The sequence below is a fragment of the Phascolarctos cinereus genome, unplaced genomic scaffold (assembly GCF_003287225.1).
Source record: "Phascolarctos cinereus isolate Bilbo 61053 unplaced genomic scaffold, phaCin_HiC Scaffold_726;HRSCAF=1367, whole genome shotgun sequence".
Lineage (NCBI taxonomy): Eukaryota > Metazoa > Chordata > Mammalia > Diprotodontia > Phascolarctidae > Phascolarctos > Phascolarctos cinereus.
In genome coordinates this window covers 381,453,990-381,475,358 of record NW_027556098.1, presented here as the reverse complement: position 1 = coordinate 381,475,358, position 21,369 = coordinate 381,453,990, and the positions used below count along the sequence as shown (strand labels likewise).

The window sequence follows — 21,369 nt, the reverse complement described above, 5'->3', positions numbered from 1 at the left end:
ACCCCTGATTCTACCAGGATGGCTTTTCTGAAAGACTGAAATAAGCAAAAAGAAAGGAGAGGCAGAATATAAGACAACTACTTGTTCTGACGAGTTATGGGAGGAAGAAACTCTCCTTGGAAGTACAGATTTTCAGAAAACTTTATGTAACTCTTAAGGCAGAGAAGGGATGGGATAATTCCCCTGTGGGGGAACTCCTGACAAACCAAATTAGGTGTTGGGAATTAGGGGTAGATAGGTGAAGGGTAGAAAATCTCTTCTCAGAGACATGAAGCTAAAGGTTCACTAACTTGAGCAACAGGGTTTCTGGTCTAACATGTCACACTATGCAGGGCTGCAAATGTTTGTTGAAACAAACTTTTGATGAATAAACCCTGATTTCCAAGACAACAAATTCAAATACATGTTGAACCAACATTGCTTAGGGAGTGGGGGGAAGACATAGGAGCAAGGGCAGGGATGGCATTCACCCATTTTAAAATGGAACTTAGAAACAAACTCATTGGATTTGTGCCCTCTCTTTTCCACTAGAAATGGTTTCTATGCCCACAGTGAAGAAAGCTTAGAGAACTGTTTTTTGGGTTTTTTTAAGTGGGAGAGGGGAAAACAGGACTATCACTTGTGAAGATAAAAGTTGGGGGCTGGGAGAAAAGGCATACCTGGCCCAAATGAACCACATCACTCTTAGGAGACCCTCCTGCCCAGCCCACCCTCTAGGCTCCATGAAGAGGTTGGCAGTCCAGTGCCTGGCAGCTCTAGGGAAAGGGCAGAGGCTAAGACAGAAGTAAGGGCCCCAGCGGAGCAAACAGCAGGGGACTGGAGTCAAGACAGCATTCTTGGCACAGGGTCCTGATCATATGGGCAAACTCACATGGCTGACTCATTCTTTCCATTTATCTGTCTCTTCCTTGTCTCACAATATCAAAAGTACCCCAAGACCAGATTTCTAATCACAATTCTATCAAGAAGTTCAAAAGCAAAAGAAATCTCATAAGTGGTAGAGGAAGAAAGTGACAGGTGAAGAAATCCTCACTGGTGGAAGGAGGCTCTCTCTACACCATGGGCTGCCTTGAGAGCAGATCTGAATGCACTGGGGCAAATACCTTAACTCAACGAGGGTCCAAGTGGCTCAGAACTCTGCTTTGGGTAAGGGTGATGGGGCCAGAGGGTGGAAGGGCAGGAAGGTTTGAGGAGTAGCAGGGGAGATCTTGGCACTCATAAATGTGTTTCCACATGCTCCCCACTGACACCTCCTGCTGACTCTCCTCTACACCTGGTCAGCGTCAGCTCACTGGCAATGTACACCAGCCAAAAATAGAACTGGGTTTTTTTGCTATGCACATGTTATTACATTCTTATAAAAGCTGATGCCAGAAGAAAAACATTTTTATGTGCTATGGATGCACAGATGTTCTTCGAGGTGATTCCAGTTGAGTCTAAAGTCAACAACCAGTTTTTCCCCCAATCAACTACCCTCTCAAAAGTCATTCTTTCAGTGATTGTGAAACAGAAATGACTTTGGAGGATTTCCCAGGAGATGAAGGGAACACTGCACATCTTCCTATGGTCACTCCTCAGGCACAGTACACCAAACAGAGCTAATAATAATAACAACAACAGTAATAATAACAGTAATAACAGGATAGAATAGCTATAGCACTTTATATAGTGTTTACTACGTGCCAGGCACTGTGCTAAAACCACCTCAGCAGAGAGGCCTGGGCTGCATTCTGCTTCCTGGGACGCCCTGCGCCACTTCTTCCCGTCCCCAGAGCTCACAGGTTGGTTCCCTTCCCCTTGGCTAGATTTCCCTGCCTTTGTCCATCTGATCCAGTAGAGTGGACAACCATTTCCTGCCAGATCTTGGGAGACTTGGGAAAAGGTCTTGGTTAGAAACTGTGAGATGTCATGTGGATTACACAAGTGAATAGTTGTATCTGTTCTCCAGGATGCTGGGGTTTTCCCAGCTCACAATGTAAGACAAATGAGGGAAAAGTATGACCTGGACACACATTTTAGATGATGCTAAAAACAGCTCAGCTTCCAGGATAGGTAGAATGTAACTCACTTTTACAGACACTCCAGAGGCAAATTTCAATGAGATTCTCAGACATCCTGGAACATTTCCATCATCTCTACCTCTAATATTAATTAGCAGTGTTCACCAATCCAGCTTTCTTTTCTTTCTTTGTCTCTCTCTCACTCCTCCTTTATATCTGTCTATCTCTCTTCCTTTTCAACCAAGAGCTACATAAGCAACTTCTAGCCATTCCAGTGGTCACCACCAGGAAGATCCCACCACGGTCAACCACTGGCCCCCTCAATGCCTGTTGTGGCTTGGCCTCAGCAGTCCCCCATGTTGTAGTTTTGAACCCGTACAATTCTATGGAACACTAGGTACATGGCAACAGCTGTAGTCTTTAAGCTCCCCTTGGTGCCTTTCCCCCAGCCCAGCCCTCCCTTTGTTCCACCACATCTGGAAGAGGGGGTAATGGACTTTTCCAGCTCGTTGAAAATATATGGTTTTGCCTAATTGCCTAGCACAAGTCAGGGAGGATTTTCCTGCTATGATAAATGGCTGGGGGTCTCCACTGGTGTTTTATTGCCTGGTGATATATCATGGGGTGACTATTGCTGGGCGGGAAGTGAATTCAGCTTGCAAATGACTGGCCTAATCTCCCCACTCGGCAGAACATTCCACCTTCACTGCTAAATATTTAGAGTCTGAAAAAAAAAACATCAAATGCACATCTGCAGAGCCATTCCCCAGATTGGAAACCTTGGCTCCCTCCCCAGAGATGTACATTCTCTCTTCTTTCCCACATCTCCAGCTGTCACACTGGGTGACCTTGTGATGCAACTTCCTCTTTAACATGTTGGCACTTCTCTTGCTACATATATTTTTCACCTGGCTCCATCTCCTCATCCCCCCACATTAGGGTCTGACAGCAAGAGATCACCAATGTCTTTTAAGGCTCCTTGATCATCTTCGGTGTGAGGGCCACTCCCCCCAAGTGATATAGGAAGGCAGGCTTGATAGTTGAGGTGATAGTCTTTGAGTTTCTATGGACAAAAAATGATGCCACAGCTAACTCACTGATGAGTTTCTTGGAACTTAACTAGGTTGACCTCTGGAAAATGGACCTGTGGTCCACTGTCAGGTCTCTCCAGCTTGGCAGGACCTAACAGGCCTCATGTTGACATGGTCTACGATGAGGCACCAGAGGAACATGTTAGTGGAGGGCCCCAGATTCTCCTGTACTCAGAGTTGGTTCATGCAATTCCGACAAGATGGCCACGCCTTCCCACGACCTGCTGGGAGTTCCCTTCTGACAGTTCTGATGGGGCAGGATCAGCAAAAATGTTCTGCTTCATGCTCTGCTTTGTGGTTCTGGTGCAGTCTCTAGGCCACATCATGTGAGGGGTTGTCCTGGGTTTGCCACGCATGAACCAAGCTTATTGCAAGTGATCTGTTTTCTCCCCAACTGTAGCTCTCCAAGAAGGGGATGGGAACAAGAGGACGCAGATGAATTACTGAGGACCATGTGACTGAGGTCACTCCACAGCATCCACAGCCCCTGGATGATCCACAGCCCGGTGTAGACTCCAGGTGTTTTCCCCAATTCAGGGGTGCTTCAGACTTCCATCTCTGCTGGGCACTGAAAGCTTTGCTCAGCTTTCTAGGGGAAGCTAAGGAGGCCGTTCATGCACGCTGCCATGTCCTTTAGCAGAGGTCTTTTGTAGCCTGCAGGGTCAGAAGTGAGGCTGACAGCTACCTGCCGGTTTACCTTCAGCTAAGAATGATCTTCAACAGGGTGGCTTCCAGCACATGGCACCTGGGACACTCGTCTTTGTTTATGCAGCTCCACAACCAAAGTGCCCTTCTTGTCCCAAGCGCTTGTAGGGAAAAGGGAAGGAACAACTCTAATGAGTCCGGGTCTCCATCCAAGTCTGGGTCAAAGATTAGATGGCTTAATGGGAGACTCTGCCTCCGGTGAGGGGGAAGATCTAATCACCACGGTCTGTTACACTTATGTGTTAAGTCTACGTTTGGAGGGAGGGCAGGTAGGAAGGGGACGCTGAGGGGTGAAAAAGAGACAAGAGGAGGCTAAAGGATGACCCAGTAGGACGTAAAAGTCATCCTAGTGATAACCACGTGTTCACTTGGGCATCTACAAGTGTAGGTCATGAGGCTCTCATATTCTGGCCAATGATCTGCAAGCAGCAAGCTTTACACCAGGAACTCAGTGACCCTGAGCCTCATCTGACCATCAGAAAGAGATCCAGATACCATGCATGACCTCAAGCATATCTTCCCACTTTGGGCTCCCTGTGGGGCCATTTTAGGTCCTGGGAGTTACCTCAACCTTGAGAAGAGGTTAACATGGAGCTTCTTTATTTCCTCAGAAAGGGCAGTGCCTTCTGCCTTGTAGGTTTTTGGTAGGTTTCCACATAAGGGCTCATTTGAGTGTCCCAACCACTCTGAAGTAGGTCAATACAGGGATTATGACCCCCATTTTACAGATAAGGAAAGTGAGGCTCAGAGGGGCAGTGTTCTGTTGGTATGGTCACACTATTAACAGATGCCAGGAACTAGATGTGAACACAGGCCTCTTGAGTCCAACGCGACACTGTGATACCCACTAAAGTAGTAGTGTTGGTAGAGGATAATTTAGTCTGTGAGCTTGGCCATGGTTGAGTTATCTGGGTCTTGCCCCTAGCCACTAGTAAGAAATGGTTGCAGGATGAGTCAATGTGTGACCAGATTCTGCTGATTAACATGAAATCAAACCACTGTGTCAGCATCATGGCGAGCCTGGGGAAAAGGGTCAATGGCCTGGAAGCCTGGCACATTCACTGTGGCCCATCCCAGCTGGCACCTGCATTAAAGCATACTACGGAAGGCCCAAGGCCCAAGAGTCCAGAAACCTGTTCCAGCCCCAAGCCCGGCCAAGAATTAGATACCCTGGCCAGGTCATTCTCTTCTCAATTTTCTCATGGGCAAAATGAGGGAATTGGTTAGATGAATGAAATCTCTAAAGTCCGGTAGCTAAAATGTTGTCTACCCAGAGGTCCCTCCCACCTCTGCAGACATTCTATGTTCTAAAGCCCTCCCAGTTTGGTCTGTGGGCATTTTTAGGGTCCGCCAAACCATCATCTTATGAGTTTACATTGTAGTTTTCTCTGGAGTGTCCATGGTCCAGGTATGCTGGGCTTGGAGTCAGGAAGACCTAAGTTCAAATCTTGCTTCAGACACTCACTAGCTCAAGAGTCTCACTGTACATAAGGCTACCCTGCCTCAGGCTGTGTTCTCAGGAACGTGGCCCATACCATGGACCTCCTGGTCCATCACAGCAGCTCTAGGTCTGACCCGTCTGGTACTATGTGTCTTTGCTTATGGCACCCACAAGTCACCAGAAATTGTGGAAGAGGCATCTCCTGACTGCTCAGAACTTGTGCTGCCTGGAGGGACAGGACTCAGAGCTGGAAAGCACCACAAAGACCAAACAGAGTCCCAAAGAGATTAAAGAATTTGCCCCGAGCAAGGTCACACACATATAAAGTAGCAGGGAGGAGATCTGAACCCAGGTCTCCAACTCTAAACATGGAGTTCTTTCCCTGAATACACCAACCTGACTTTCAGGACGTATAGCCTCCCATTCACACAAATGCTTACAAAATCACTTTTTCAATCCAAGAGCTTACCAGCTATTATGGTGCACATCTCTGGGCAAGCTGCATCTGAGGCTACTGCACCTTCTGAGTGGTAGGAAATCCCCAATTCAAAGCTCCAGCCCAGCCCTTGGATTTGGCCTGGTCTGCACAGAGGTCATACCTGGCTGCCCTCAATCTTACTCCATTTTACCTTTACTTACATTGGAAAGCAGCCTCAGCTTTAATGCATCTCAGATGGATTATATGAGTAGCGTTAAAATGATGACAGAAGCATGAATTTCCTCATTAAAGCCCCAAGAGTAAAGGCAGCGGGGATCAGGCCAGGCAGCCTCAGCCAAGGTGCGCTGAGGACAGCCACTCATCAGCCCCAAGTTTAGCTTGGCACAGGTCGCCCTACACGCCAAGCCCGGAACCAGACTCTGGCCATGGTTTGACAGCTCTGATTTAAACTATTAGGAAGGCCAAGGATTAAATATTTGTCCAGGTCACTGTAAAGCAGGCATAATTATTATAAACAGTTTAGAGCAGAGAGTGATGGAGGGAGCGGTCTCCAGACGCAGATTTGTGAAGTTCGACCAATTCCCCAGGTGGCAGGGAATGGAGAAGATGGGAAGGGGGGTGGGGGTGGGGGCGGTGTGGTATGGCACTCCTCAGAAGTCCCTCAAACTCCTCCCTCCCCAAGGGCCCAAGAGGACAAGAACAGATCCCAACAAGAGGAGGAGCTTCTGTCCAGGGGGGCTGGGTGGCTCTCTTCCTGAAAGACTACACATGCAGCACTGTCCAGAAGCAGAGGGATGGATGAGTCTGCCTCCAGAAGTCCCTTTGGCCTTATATTTTATGGCCATGAAAAGAGTGTGAGCCTAGTTTTTTCAGAGGTATGCACAATCCTGAGGATGGTCTACATGTTATGGCACCAGGCTAGTGGCAGAGGACCTTGACCACCACTGCTTGAATCACGTATCACCGACTGTTTCCTCCACCATCTTTGCTTAACATATCTCTATACCTTTGTTTGCGGGATAGGGGGCACCTCACCCCCATTTCTTGCTGTTGAATACCCCCTCCCCCACCCCTTCCTTTCAGGCCAGACTCTGACACCAGCTCTTTCCAAATACATTTCCTGACTTATCCCCCCTCCCCCCATTAGACTGTAAGGAATTTGAGGACAGGGCCCGAGTAATGTCTACCTGTGCATACCTTAATACTAAACACTAGAGCTTGCTAACTTAGGGAATAGCACTGAAATGGGCACAAAGCGCCCAGGAAAGGCCAGCAGGTGCCTGGCAGTGGATGGTGGGTGTACCTGTCTAGTGAGGCTGCCTCCGAGGTTCATGGTGCCGGAGCCCGATTTATTGGTCTGCAGCCACAGCATCACCGTGGAGGTCAGCTTGTAATGGGCAGTGCGGCCACTGGATTTTTCCTGGGGGGGAGGAGATGAAGAAGTGAGAAAGAGCATGCTTGGAGTGTCAGGTGGTGCATGCATGGGGACCCCAGCTAGGAAACGAACACATGCTATGCGTTCTAATCAAGTCAACCCAATGGCAAGCATCACCGAGGTTTGCTTTGTGCCAGGCACTGAGGACACAGATAAATGCAAGAAACCATCTCAGCTTGTAAGGCCTTACATTCTGGTCAGGGAGGCAATATGTACACACGTGAGTATATACAGAATATATACAAGAGTGGCTCCTCCTCAAAGAAGTAGCCTTTAGGGCGAGCTCTGAAAGAAAGGAGGAGGCGAGGGGGAGGAAGGAATGCATTCTAGAAATGAAAACTAACAAGTATGAAGGCAAAGAGGCAGGAGGTGGGGTGTGGTGGGTAAGGAGCAGTGTGAAGGGCAGTTTGGCCAGACTGCAGGGGGCACAAAGGGAATAATGTTGGGGCAAAGTCAGGGAGGGCTTTAAACGCCAAAAGAAAGGAGTCTGTACGTGGTTCTGGAGGTAACCGGGAGACACTGGAGAGGGAGAGAAAGAGAGAAAGAGAGAGAGAGAGAAAGAGTGTGTGTGTGTGTGTGTGTGTGTGTGTGTGTGTGTGTGTGTGAGAGAAAGAGAGACATTATCACTCTGCCCCCCCATTAGGAATATCTCCCTGGCAGCTGTGAGGCTGGAGGGTGGGTGGGTGGGGGCAGAAGATGTGAGGAGGGAGACCGAGACTAAGGCTATTCTGAGGTAAGAGGCCCCATGATTTGACATGGAGAAAGTTGTTGCACTCTTCCTCTCTTCTCACTCTCTTTTTAAGATTTTGCTAACTGGTTTCTGACCTCATCATTCAAATGAAAATGCTCTCTCCAAAGTTACCAGTGATGTCTAAATTGCTAAACCTGCTGGCTTTTTTCTCAACCTATTCTTTTTGATGCTGCATCATGACACCATTAACCACCTTCTCCCTCTTCTCAAGTTCCTGCTTTCTGGTTCCCTTCTGGTATGACCCCCTCCTTTTCATTTTCCTTTCCTGACCAATCATCCATATCATGTCCCCTAACTGTAGGCATAGCCTGAAGCACTGTCCTGGGGCCTTCTCTTTCTCGCTATACTTTTTTCTTGGTTATCACCTCATCAGCACATTTGGATTTAATTACCAACTCTATGCAAATGACTTTAGAATGGATATACCCATCCCTCGTCTCTCTCCTCAGTGACAGCCTCCACCTGCCCCCCCAAGAACCCCAACAACTGCTTATTGGACATCTCTAACTGACTGTACCAAGGTGTCACTCGCACTCAGTTCTCAACTCAGATTCTGTCCAACAGATTTTGTTATCCTTCCCTCAAACATAGCCCTGTTCCAAACTTTGTTACTTCTGTCAAGGCCACCACTGTCCATCCAGTTGCAACCTCACTGTCATTACTGCCTCCTCACATCCAATCCAGTGCCAAATTCTGTCGTTTCTATGCCTACAACATCACTCACACAGATCCCCTTTTCTCTACTCACTCGGTCATTTTCCTTGTCTAGGCCCTCATCACCTACCTGTTACGATAGGTTCCTAATTGGTTTCCCTGGCTCAGGTCTCCCCTCACTCCAATCCATGCACCAGAAAGCTTCTAACACAAAGCACAGATATAACCACATCATTCCCTTACTGAAGAAATTCCAGTGTCTCCTTACTACCTCTCGATCAAATACAGATTTCTCCATTTGACATTTTGAGCCCTACACACCCTGGCACCAGCCTATCTTCCCAGCTTTCTTCTGTATCACGGACTGGCCGGACTGCCCATCCTGCGGTTCCTCACACACGCAGGCCCTAGCTCCCATCTCTGTGCCTCTACTGGCTCTTTTCCATTCCTGGAATGCACTCTGGCCTCCCCCAAGGCTTGGATCAAACAGCGCTTCTGGAGGAAGCCTTTCCTGAGCCTGCCATATTTCTCAGATACCTCTAGATGTACCTGGAAGCTCCTTAAAGAGAGGAAACATTTCCCTTTCGTCTCTATGTCCACTGCATGAAGTACCAAGCAGGCACTGAAATGTTTCATTGGAAGTTACGTGTTTTCTTTAAAGCCCCAAATGATTTTAAATCTAGCATGCCCTCAACCTCCTGGGATACAAAGTATTATGGGCTTGCCTTCGTTTTGTATCTGGTCATGTGTGTACATACTGTCTCCTCTGAGAGAATGGAAGCTACCTCGGGTCAGGGACACTTTCCAATGTGTCTTCATCTCTCCGGCATCTGGCAGAGGACCTAGCACATAGCCAGCAACTGAGAGACGCTTGGTCACTTAGATACAGAGACACGATGCTGACCCTACCACCCAACTACTTGGTTTTCTTTACTGAGGCACGGGGTTAAGTATCTGCGGAGGCTTACATTTTCCAAGTATGCATCTGCATCCAGGGAAAAGGCCTATTTTCAATCCCTCTGGTTTCTTTATCGTTGTTATTACCATTGTATAATTCTGACTGATCTTTGTCCAAATGGCTTCAGGGTATTTTCCAGCATTAACAGGGGTTTAAACTCTACCCTATCCACCCCTTGCTTTTAAAACAAGAAACGTCAGCTGCCATGCATAGCTGTCCTGAATCAGATGCCGCCTCCCTTCCTGTGGTGCTTGCTTTCAGCTGTGTCCATGTCTGTACCTGAACTTCCACCACATGGATGGAATCCCAACAGCCTTTGATCTTCTTTGATCCATCGCCAGCCTTCTTAATGAGGATCACTCCTGCAAAACCGTGATCCAGATCCCAGAGGTAGACAGAGGAGACACCACCTTCAAAATATCTGTAGGAAGGAGGCCCAGGTATCAATTAGATGGGAAACTTCCATGCCTAGCTTCACCAACCCAAGTCCCAGGAGAAAAACACGCCACCTCTTCCTCTTTCATTTGGCCAAGAGACACTAAATGGGTGCTCAGGACTCCAGGGTGTCCCTGCTTGATAATGGGGCCAGGATGTCCATTTATCTTTTATAATAAAGATACTTTATGGAAGTGGAAGAGGAAACAAAAGTTAGAGTAACCTCAACAGTTGTAGATTCCTTAAGGATCTGAACAAATGGGGCCTCCGGTTCCAATTAAGCAGAGCAGCCTTTTCAAGAATAGCTAGCTACAAAGGCTGGCCAGAAGTTCAGGGCTGTGCTGAACAACATCACTCCCATTTCTGTCTGAGCCAGTCTGGAAAATCTTTAGATTGAGCCTCCTAATTAAGACAAAATGTATAGAGAGAAAGAAAAAGGAATGGAAAGTGTGGCAGGGTGTGCCAGAGATGGAGATCCAAGAGAGGTAGATGTCAATTTCTTTTCATCTTCCATGGGATGAAGACAACACTGTAGACACTCAGGAGCTAAGATGGGTGTAGGAGGTAGGGGGACACAAGGGAAGGCAGTGCTCAATCACAGCAACTACTATTTCAGGTTGGTATAATTATCCAAGGGTACTACTACTACTACTAATAATAATTTACACAGTGCCAGAAAGTTTAAAAGTACTTTATACAGCTTATCTCCCTTAATCTCACAACATAGGTGTTATTATTAGCTCCATTTTGTAGATGAGCAAACCCATCCCCAAGAGAAGTTAAATGACTTGTCTAGGGGCAGCTACGTGGCGCAGTGGATAAAGCTCCGGCTTTGGAAGACCTGAGGTCAAATTTGGCCTCAGAAACTTGACATTTACTAGCTGTGTGACCTTGGGGAAGTCACTGAAACCCAACTGCCTCACCCCCCCCCCCAAAGACTTGTCCAGGGTCCTATGGTTGGCAACCACAATCGAAGCACTAATCTCATGTAATTAAGAGCACACTTCTCTGCCTGAACAGAAAAGTTGAACACTCCAATCTGTACCAAGCCCAGCATCAACTCTATTGTGAACTTAAAACCACTGATACTCAAGAAAGGTTATTGTATCAGGACTGACAGAGCCATTAAGTAGAAAGGCTGACCTTAAATTTCAATCCTTCATGGAAAGGGTAGGATAATGTATTCTAATTACAGTTTGGGCACAAGAAAATCCAGTAGAATCATAGAAAGTCAAGAGCTGGAAGGGATGTTAAGAGACCATCTCATCCAACCCTCTTATCCTCTGACCTCTACACGGCATTCAAAGTAACCAGTATCCCAACCATAAAGAACCTGTTCAACTAGCACTCGAAGGAAATGTGTCCAACAGAGAGTTATTTTGCCTTTGGGGACAGATGTACCATCCCATTCTGTAAAACTTGGAGGCCATTTTGGGGGAAATGGAAGACTCTACAATGCATTCGTTTTTCCCAGGGATTTCACACCAATTGGGGAAACACTAGATCTGGGGCTCCTCTCCCTGGAATGGAAGGCCCTCCGCAGTCTGGCTCTATCACCCTTCCCAGCCTCAACCCTTCATATTCACCCTCTTCACATATGATGGAGACTCCAGCCAAAATGTGCCTCTGAACCTCTGCCCTGTGCCTTTGTATATGCTGTCCCTGCTATGGGGAACATATTCTCTGTTCCTTTTTATTGGTGGTCCATCTACTCAGGCTTGAAAGCTCAACTCTAGAAGCCTTGTATGATCACCCTTCCCCCCCACTGGTATTCCTCTGGAATGCCCTCACCCCATAGACCTCACATTGTACCTTAGATGTATTAATCACAACTAAGTTTTTAGTAGAGTTATCTATGCCTGCATCTTGCCAGCCCCACCACCAATAACAGCTCTTCATAAAGAGTAGGTGCTTAATGCTGACGTAATCAGATCTTCAGGTACAGCCTGCTATACTACTGCGTCCCACTTCTAGACTCTTTGGGGTTATCTCCTGGAAATCCAATGTGATCCTAGTGTTTTCGGAGTAACTTGACTCAGGGAGGTAACCTGGACCCAAAAAGAAGGCCATCTTAATCAGAATGCAGCCCTCCTGAAAACCGCTGTATGGGTCATTTTGGTGAGTCCACAGGGGCATCACCATGACATGTTACCTGTATTCTTGGAGTACATTCAAGAGAGATTTTAACAAGGATTCAAAGCTGAAGCCATTATAGGACTTGGAATTTTACAGTGCCCCAGAGAATCCAGCGCCATAAGCCCTGCAAGTGTTCCTGCCTGTTCTGTCAGATTTTAATGACTCCCTGAGCCAGTTAGCTAGATTATTAGTCAAGCCTACAATAATGACCAAATTAGCTTGAATCAGCCCACAACAAGCTCGTTAACACTGTTTCTTTAGGCAGCTGATCACTGGATTCTAAAACCTGGTGAGTTTTCCATCCAGTCTGCCTGTCGGGAGGGCAGCCCAAGTCAAAAGGGAGGAAAAACAACTTTATGACTGTGGCATCCCTTATGTGCCGGGGGAAGTGCAAGAGCCAGTAACTCCCTCTTACTTTTGGCCTGGCGGCCACAAGGCCACACTGGAAAGATGGCTTGGAACCTGACTGGCGTTTTCATAAGCCGGCTCCCTAAACAGTTTTGCAGCTGAAAAGTTTTGGGTCTTTGAGGCCCACCAATCACTCAACTTCCCAAACCCATGATACCATGTTGTTCTTGGGTGGATGCTAACCCCATGTGCACCGGAACACTGGAGGAAATATAGGGAGGGTGAAACTAGTCTGGAAGGAAACCATGAGAAATCCTGGGGGCCTGACAGCTCTCCAAAGCCCCAGGTAGCTTCCACTTTCTCCCTTAACCCCATCCCAGTTTTCTGTTTATGTCCAGAAAGAAAAACAGGAGTGCGTCGACATTTTCTAAGGTGGAACTGGTCATTTCCCATCCAATGCCCCACCTTGTGGCCTGGCAAAGGGAAAAATTCTCCAGTTCTCCCTTGTCTTTTATGCGAAGCTTCTCTCTAGAGCTCCTCCTCATTTCTTATGTCTCCTGCTACTCCCCCCCTCCCTCCATTCGGCACCTCTCACCAGGTCAAAAGGACCAAAAGACCTGAGGCAGAAGCGGTATGTTATTTAGATACAAAGTGACTTCTTTTTAGTTTTCAATGATAAATCACTGACACAGAACTAGAGAGTAAGAATTCTATAGTGATTAAAATCCACAAAGCACTTTTTATTTCTGGTGCCTCCTCAAAGCTCTCCCCTTGAAACCAGCTCATATCCCTCTTTGGAAACAAGGTAGCCCCTGGCTGAGCCAACCCATGCAACAAATAGCCCTGACTTTTTGAGAACAGTCTTGCATTTCCAGCACCTAAAGAGATGGCTGCAGCCCAGAGCAATCAAAAGTTCCAACCTGCCTGACATGTGGAGGTGAAGAGAGCAAAGGGACTGAGGGAGATCTGAAGAGGCTACTTCGGAGTCACCCAGAAACGTCAACCCCACAAGTGCTGTTAAGAGAGCTCCCCAGGCACACTCGAGCAGGACGATCATCACAGAGTCTACAGACAGATTCCCTGTTACCCAGCGTGTGGGCTTGTTCTGCGCGTGAAACATTAATTAAAGAGGGGCCTCAACAGGCGTTTGGAAATTTATTCTTACCTACTGTACTTTGATCATAATGACATGGAACAGGGGAAAAAATAATTTGTATGTGGTTCACATTTATGAGTTTTTACATAAAGGCTTTTGTGGGTATTTTAAGAATGCACTAAAATGTTGTCTGAAGCCATCTGACGAGGCTCCCGCGAGAGCTAACAGCACACACATGGAAGCACTTATACTGGCCTTTGTATATTTAATGAGTCAAATAGTATTAATATTGTTTAAATGCTAACATGCCATTTCAATCAGGCAGCTCGGCCATCGCCGATGACTCCCTCCTGGGCCTTGCACGTCAATGGGAACAATCCAACTCGGCCGTGTGTCGAGGGCATGCTGGGATGGAAGCCTGCTGGGTGTTCTGCCAATGCCCAAGAGTGTCAGAATTTCACTGGCTTTCAAGGAGGAGAGAAAGAGGGGAGCAGGCCTATTACTGATCACAGCTGGGGGGCAACATGGGCAAAGAGGCCCTTCCCCTTCAGAATGGTCTGTTTTCCCTTGTAATGGCCTTGGAATGACCAAACCAGATCAGAAAGCTCATGGGAAGGGGTGGAAGAAACATACCAAATACAGATGGATTGTAAAGAATGGAGAACTTATTTTAAGTGGAGGTTTCCCAAAGAGAAATGTATATCTTTTAAAGAACTGTTCCATGAGTTAGAACACTAGAATTATTACTTTTTTTTTTTTAAAAGAATGAAGTGACTCACAATAGGTCACTGAAACCCAGGTTTTCTGACTCTAAATCCAGAGAGGAATTTTTCCATGGCACCACTGCTGCCTCTCATAGAACAAAAGACAAGGAACCAAACTGGAAATCAGTTGCATCCTGGGTAGACAGGCAAATGAAATCTACTTTATAACTGAGATCCAGGACTAGACTTGGGAACAGGAGGATTGGGTTTGAATTCTAATCCAGATGTTTCCCAGCTGTGTGACCATGGCCAGGGCAGGTCACTCCTTGGAGCCCTTGTTTCCTCATCTGTAAAATGGACACTAACATTTCCACCCTCCCTAGTTTATAAGGCTGCCTGGCTGTGGGGAAGGTACTTTGTGAATTTATAATTCACACTCCACAAATGTGAGTCATTATCCTTATCATCCACAAAACAATTAAAATTAAACCTTCATAGGGGTTTAGTCTAAAAAGCAAAGACAGATTCCTGAAGTGGAAGACCAAATGCCTCATTCATCAGTAAGGCTCTCCTCTACCACAAGCCCATGGAAATCACTTTTCCAGTCTGAATAATGTAGTAGCCTCATACACAGTCTTTATGTCCATTAATCCTTAACCACATAACTTCAGGGGTAGGGGGTGGGCTGAGAGCAAAGCCCTCCAACCTAATGCTTCACATTCAGAACAGCCTGTTTCATGGAAGTGAGAAGAAAAGAAAATATTCAGGCTCAGAAAGCTTTATGAAGTGTCTGAAACTGAGGTGTGCAAAAAGATCCAGGATGGAAATCTGTCTCCGGAATCTGAGCTGTAAGTGTGAATTACCCAATTCCTGGGCTGGCCAGCTGAGAGCTATGGCTGGGCCTGGGCAAATGGAGCATTGTGAAGTCTGACTTTATACTGCCTTTCTAGTTCACTTCTCAAGAGAGTGACTGGATGGATTAATGGATCAAACACATGTAGAAAAGGTGAAGGAAGGGGAGCAAGAGTGGTCAATTAGCAAGATGCCATTTCAGCCTAGAGAAGATTTGGAGAAACTGCCTTTCTAGCGTGTCCCAAGAACACAAACGCTGGGGCTCCTGAGGTCACTCAGTCCAGCTCTTCTGGTCACATATAACACAGTCCTGCAGTTTTTGCCAAGGCTGATCTGGTGCCAGGAACTTCCAGAAGGCTTGTCTGCATCTTTGGCTCACTAGTGGCACACAGCCAGGTCCCAGCAAAGGCTGGATAGAGCCTGAAGACAAGCCCAAAATATTCTGAGTCTACAAGGCTCAGGGGTTTTTCTCCTTCAGTTTGCTTTTTAGACTATTTTGATAAAGGAAGACAAATCAAGCAGTATTTATTTAGTGTCCAATATGTGCCAAGTATAAGAGACAGCAGGGATGGAGTATTAGATCAAGACAGAGAAACACTGCAGTATCACCACTCAGCCATGTGGCTGTGGGTAGTTTGCTGCTTAACCTCTCTGACCCCCCGGAATCTCCCTAAAGTTAATCTCCTAAGTCACAGACTGCTTCTGCTATGTGTATGTGTGAGGAATCATATCCTATTCTCCCTGCCACCTTTCCCCTGAAATTACAGCTGCTTGATAATACCCCAGCAAAGGACATCTTGGAGCAGGGACTCCGAAGAACAGGCCTCCATGAATTCTTTCCAGCTCTGGATCTATAAGCCTGGGAGGAAAAGGCACAGTACTTGATCTCAGAGAATTAACAGTTTATTTGGGTAGCCAAGGCTTATTGTAAACAGGAGGCAAGTAGAGACTAGGATAAAATCGAGTGTGCTAACCTAGGTGGGACTTTTTATGTGTTGTGAGGATTCAGAAAGGAAGGACTGGACAGGTTAGAGAAAGGGTCCATGCGAAGGAGAGAAAAGGAATCTAATTCACCATACATTTATACAGTTTTTTTTGTTTGTTTTTGTTTTTAGGCAATTGGGGTTAAGTGACTTGCCCAGGGTCACACAGCTAATAAGTGTCAAGTGTTGCTCTGAGGCCGGATTTGAACTCAGGAACTCCTGACTTCAGGGCTGGTGCTCTATCCACTGTACCACCTAGCTGCCCCTACAGTTTGTTTTAACTTACAAAATGCTTTCCTCACCATAGGTCTGAGGCGGCTAGCGTAAGCATTACTCCCATTTTATGGAGGAAGAAACTGAGGTCCAGAAGTGTTCACTAACTTGCCCAGGGTTACCTAGCTAAGTGTTTGACTCAGTTTTTCTGAGCCTAAGATTGCTGCACTATCTTAAAGGACAGGCTGCCTAAACGTAGCAGCTGTCTTTCAGGGATCAGAAAACTATCCCAAGGGCCCGAATCCAGCCTGCCAAGAGTTCTTGTACAGCTGGGAGTTAACGTAAATTTCACATTTTAAAATACAATAACATTTTATTCAAAAACAAAACAAAACATTCTTAGCAGGCTTTTACAAAAAGAGGGTCTCGGTTTACCTACCCTTGCCCAAGACTAAGAGGAAGAACAATGGAGAGGCAGCAAGGCACCTAGCACAGAGGGGAGTGTATTCTGGAAAGTGGCCTTCCCAGGTGCCAGTGCATCAGTGGCAGGGGAGCCTGCCAGGTCGCAGCAGACTGGCCAGGCCACTACAGGGCACTGCAGGGAACCTCTGCCCTGAAGAAGGCACCAGACAAAAAAACCATGCATGAAATGTCCCATTATTTCAAATCCCTTTGTGAGGGAAGTGCTCTCATCCCCATCACTCTGTAACATCTTTTTCTTTGATGTATTTGTAATCCAATTCTGATTCTGGTGGCTGGTGGCCACTGACCTCAAGGACACTTCCCTTTGGTGTCAGACAAGGTCAGTGCTTGGTTTCCAAGCCTTTTCCCCTCTGTAGCTCCTGCCCTCATCCTAGGGGATGCTTCGCTCCTCGGTGCTCTCTTCCTTCCAGGTTTTCATGACTCTACTCTTTCTTAGTTCTCCTAGCTGCCTGACCCCTCCTTCTCAGGCCCTTGCAGGGTCTTCATCCAAGTCATGCCAGTTAACCATGGGTGTTCCCCAAGGTACTGTTCTAGGCCCTCTTCTCCTATACTAGACAGTGGTAGGCAAACTCCTGCAGAGGGCTGCCTCCAGCTAAGAAAGGTTTTTATATTTTGAAAGACAATAAAGCTTTATCTTAAAATGTAAAAGCTGTTCTTAGCTCCAGTACAAAAGGAGGGCTGATAGATTTGGCCCTCAAAGCCTCAGTTCGCTATATACTATTTTATTTGGTGATCTCATCAACTTCCATGGATTTAATTACCATCTCTATGTTGACTATAATCAGACTGATTTGACCTCTATTCAGTCTAGTTATTGCCAACTGCCAACTGGACATCTCAAACTGGATGTCTTACAGTAAATTTTTCCTTTCCCTAACTTCCCTATTATCATCAAGTAATTACCACCACCGTCCCTGTCCCTCAGGTGCACAAACCAGGTGTCACCCTTGACTCTTTATTATCTCTCATCCCCTCATATCCAATTTATTGCCAAGTTCTGTAGATTTTACCTCCATAACCTCTCCTATATACATTCCTCTCTTCTGACAAAGCTGCCACTCTGGTGCAGGCCTGCATTACCACTCCCCTGGACTACTGCAATAGCCTGCTGGTGGCTCTGCCCAACTCAAGCCTCTCCATATCATAGCCCAACCTCCACTCAGCTGTCAAGTTGATCTTCTTAAAGCTTCAGTCTGACCATGATACTCTCCCATTCAATCAATTCCGGTGGTAAAATGCTCTGGTTGTCTGTGAAAGTCCTTTATAACCTAGCCTTCTACCTTTCTAATCCTCAACCATGTACTCTATGCAACCCCATGACACTAGTCTCCTTGCTCTTTCTTGTACAAGCCACTCCCTATCTCCCAACTCCTTTGCTGTACCCCTATGCCTGGAACTCTCCCTCCCTTCTCATCTCCCCTCCTGGACTCCCCGGCTTCCTTCAAGTCTAAGATATATCCTGCCATCTACAAGAAGCCTTTCCCAGAGCCCTGTAACAATGCTAGTGCCTTATTGTGCTATAAAAAATGATGAGCAGGCCAACTTCAGAAAAACCTGGAAAAACCTGTATGGACTGATGGTGAGTAAAGTGAGTAGAACCAGGAGAACGCTGTACACAGTAACGGCCAAGTTGTGGGATAACTAATGTTGACAGACTTGGCCCTTCTCAGTAATGCAAAGATGTAAGACATCTCCAAAGGTCTCATGATGGAAAATGCTATCCACATCCAGAGAAAGAACTACAGAGTTTGAATGCAGATCGAAGCATATTATTTGCTCTTTTTCTGTTGTGTTTTGCTTCCTCTTTCTGGTGGTTCCTCCCATTGGTTCTAATTCTTCCTTACAACATCAGTAATGTGAAAATATGTTTAATAGGAATGTATATGTATAGCCTATATCAGAGGGGGAGAAAAATTTAAAACTCAAAAGCTTATGGAGGTGATTGTTGATAAATCAAAATAAATTTAAAAAAGTTTATTTTAAAATAATGCTAGTGCCTTTCCTCTGAGATTACCTCCAATTTTTCCTGTATCTGTATTTTTGTAAAAACTTGTACATTGTCTTTACAGTTAAGTCAGTGAGTTCCTTGTGGTGGAGCCAAGATGGCAGAGAAAAGACAGGGACTTGCCTGAGCTCTCCGAAATTCCTCTCCAAACAACTTAAAATAATGCCTCAAAATCAATGTTGGAGTGGCAGAACCCACAAAAGGATGGAATGAAACAATTCCAGCCCAAGACGACTCAGGAGGTTGGCAGGACAGGTCTCTCACACCAAGGTGAGAGTGGAGCACAGGCCTTGCCCCAGCAAACTAGCAGCAGGCTTGGGGGCATTGAACTAGTGGTGACAGTGGTGGCTTCCAGAACTCTCAGACCACACACACAATAAGGGGTTGGATAACTGGTCAGAAGGAGATTATACGGGCCCCTCTGCTGGCCCTGGGTGCAGGACTCTGTTGCACTGCCCACACTCAGATCCAGGTTCAGTCCTGGGTCTTAGGTCGCAGGGTAAGGAGAAGCATTAGCACTGACAGTCTGCAGCCACAGGGCAGTGGGGGACCCTGGTCACAGCTCCAGGATGGAAAAGAGGGCTTGTGATTGTTCACAGAACAGAGCACAGACCAGGAAAGTAGTAAATATACCTCTCCTTAGATCATACCACCTTGGAAAAACGGAAAACTTATAAACTCCCAGAACTAGCTCTGAAAACAGGGGCACCAAAACCTGGAAGCTTAGGAGAGTGTCCCCTCCACCTTGGCAGCAGAGTCTGATTTTAACACATAAAGTTATAAGTCAAGAAACAGGCTGGAAAAATGAGCAAACAACAACAACAAAAAGAGCCTATGTTACTATGGTGAAGGGAATATCAAAACATAAACTCAGAAGAAGACAACAAAGCCCAAACTGCTAAATCCAAAGTCTCACAGAGAAATGAAAACTGGTCTCAGGCCCAAAAGAAAGAACTCCTGGAAGAGCTCAAAAAGGATTTTTAAAATGAATTAGAGAGACAGAGGAAAAACTGAGAAAAGAAATGAGTGATACAAGAAAATCATGAAAGAAGAGTCAACAGTTTGGCAAAGAAGGCGCTAAAAAATGACGAAGAAAATAATAGCTTGAAAAACAGAATAACCCAAATGGTAAAAGAGGCACAAAAATCCACTGAAGAGAAGAACGTCTTAAAAAGCAGAATTGGCCAAACGGAAAAGGAAGCAAAAAGGTTCGCTGAAGAAAATAATTCCTTAAAAATTAGAATTGGGCAAGTGGAAGCTAATGACTCCATGAGACAGCAAGAAACAATAAAACAAAATAAAAAGAATGAGAAAAATAGAAGAAAATGTGCAAGATCTCATTGGAAAAACTAACCTAGTAAGCATATCAAGGAGAGATTATTTAAGAATTATTGGACTACCTGAAAACCATTATCAAAAAAAGGGCCTAGACATTATCTTTCAGGAAACTACCCTAACGTTCCTGAAAAAGAGGGTAAAATGAAACTGAAAGAATCCACTGATCACCTCCTGAAAGAAATCCCAAAATGAAGACTCTAGGAATATTATAGTCAAATTCCAGGGCTCCCTGGTCAAAGAGAAAATATTGCAAACAGCCAGAAAGAAACAATTCAAATATTGTAAAACCACAGTTACAATAACACAAGATTTAGCAGCTTCTGCATCAAAGGAGTGGAGGGCTTGGAATGATATTCTGGAGGGCAAAGGAGCTAGGATTACAACCAAGAATCACCTACCCAGTAAAACTGCATATAATCTTTCAGGGGAAAAAAATGGATAGTTAACGAAATAGGACTTTCAAGCATTCCTGATGGAAAAGACCAGAGCTGACTAGAAAATCTTGACTTTGACACAAGACTCAAGAGAAGCATAATAATATAAAGAGGAAAGAGAAATCATAAGGGTTTCAATAAGGTTAAACTGCTTACATTCCTATGTGGGAAGATGATACTTGTTACTCTTAAGAATTTTTTCATTATAAGGGCAGTTAGAAGGAATATACAAAGACAGAGGGCATGGGTGTAAGCTGAATATGACAGGATGGTATCTAAAAAAATAAAATTAAGGGGTGAGAAAGAGAAATTCACTGGGAAAAGGGGGGAAACAGAGAGTGTGGGGTAAATTATTTCACATAAAAAAAGGCATAGAAGAGCTTTTACAGTGGAGGGGAAGATTGGGGAAGTGGGAAAGATGATTCGGACAGTGAGTTTCTTGAGAGTAGGAGAGTGTCTTTGCCTTTCTTTGTAGCCTCAGCACTTAACTCACTGCCTGCCCATGGGAGGCTCTTAATAAATATTTGTTGATAGACTGACCAGGTGCTGTATGAGGTTTATTTTCAGCCTGCAAGTTCTATGCCAAGAGACATGGGATAAGGCAACAGACAGTCTTCTGCAGACAATGGCTACTCATTTTCATTGGTTTTCTAGCTGTAGGGCAGTGCCATCTATCACTGTGGGGAACCAGCAACAGGCACGTGGTCAGATTGAATACCAGGGCCTTAAGAATATGGCTAGATGGATGTCAGAGCTGGAAGAGTCCTTAAAGACCAGGCAGTCTAATCTCATTTTAGAAATGAGGACACTTCAAGAGAAAGAAAAATCTCTTTGCAACAGGCAACAAGGTTATAAATAAAGAGCAGAA

The 21,369-nt window shown here is 45.7% G+C and overlaps 1 protein-coding gene across 5 annotated transcripts in view; it reads right to left on the bottom strand.

The window, feature by feature from the left end:
* CAPZB (capping actin protein of muscle Z-line subunit beta) overlaps positions 1-21,369 on the bottom strand; it is a 173,261-nt gene that overhangs the window by 9,919 nt on the left and 141,973 nt on the right. For all 5 annotated transcript variants that reach the window (XM_020973228.2, XM_020973227.2, XM_020973225.2 and 2 more), the window contains 2 exons: positions 9,754-9,895; positions 6,980-7,096 (listed from right to left, as the gene is read on the bottom strand). In XM_020973228.2, coding sequence (XP_020828887.1) covers positions 6,980-7,096; positions 9,754-9,895 — 259 coding nt within the window. The remainder of the gene's footprint in view (positions 1-6,979; positions 7,097-9,753; positions 9,896-21,369) is intronic.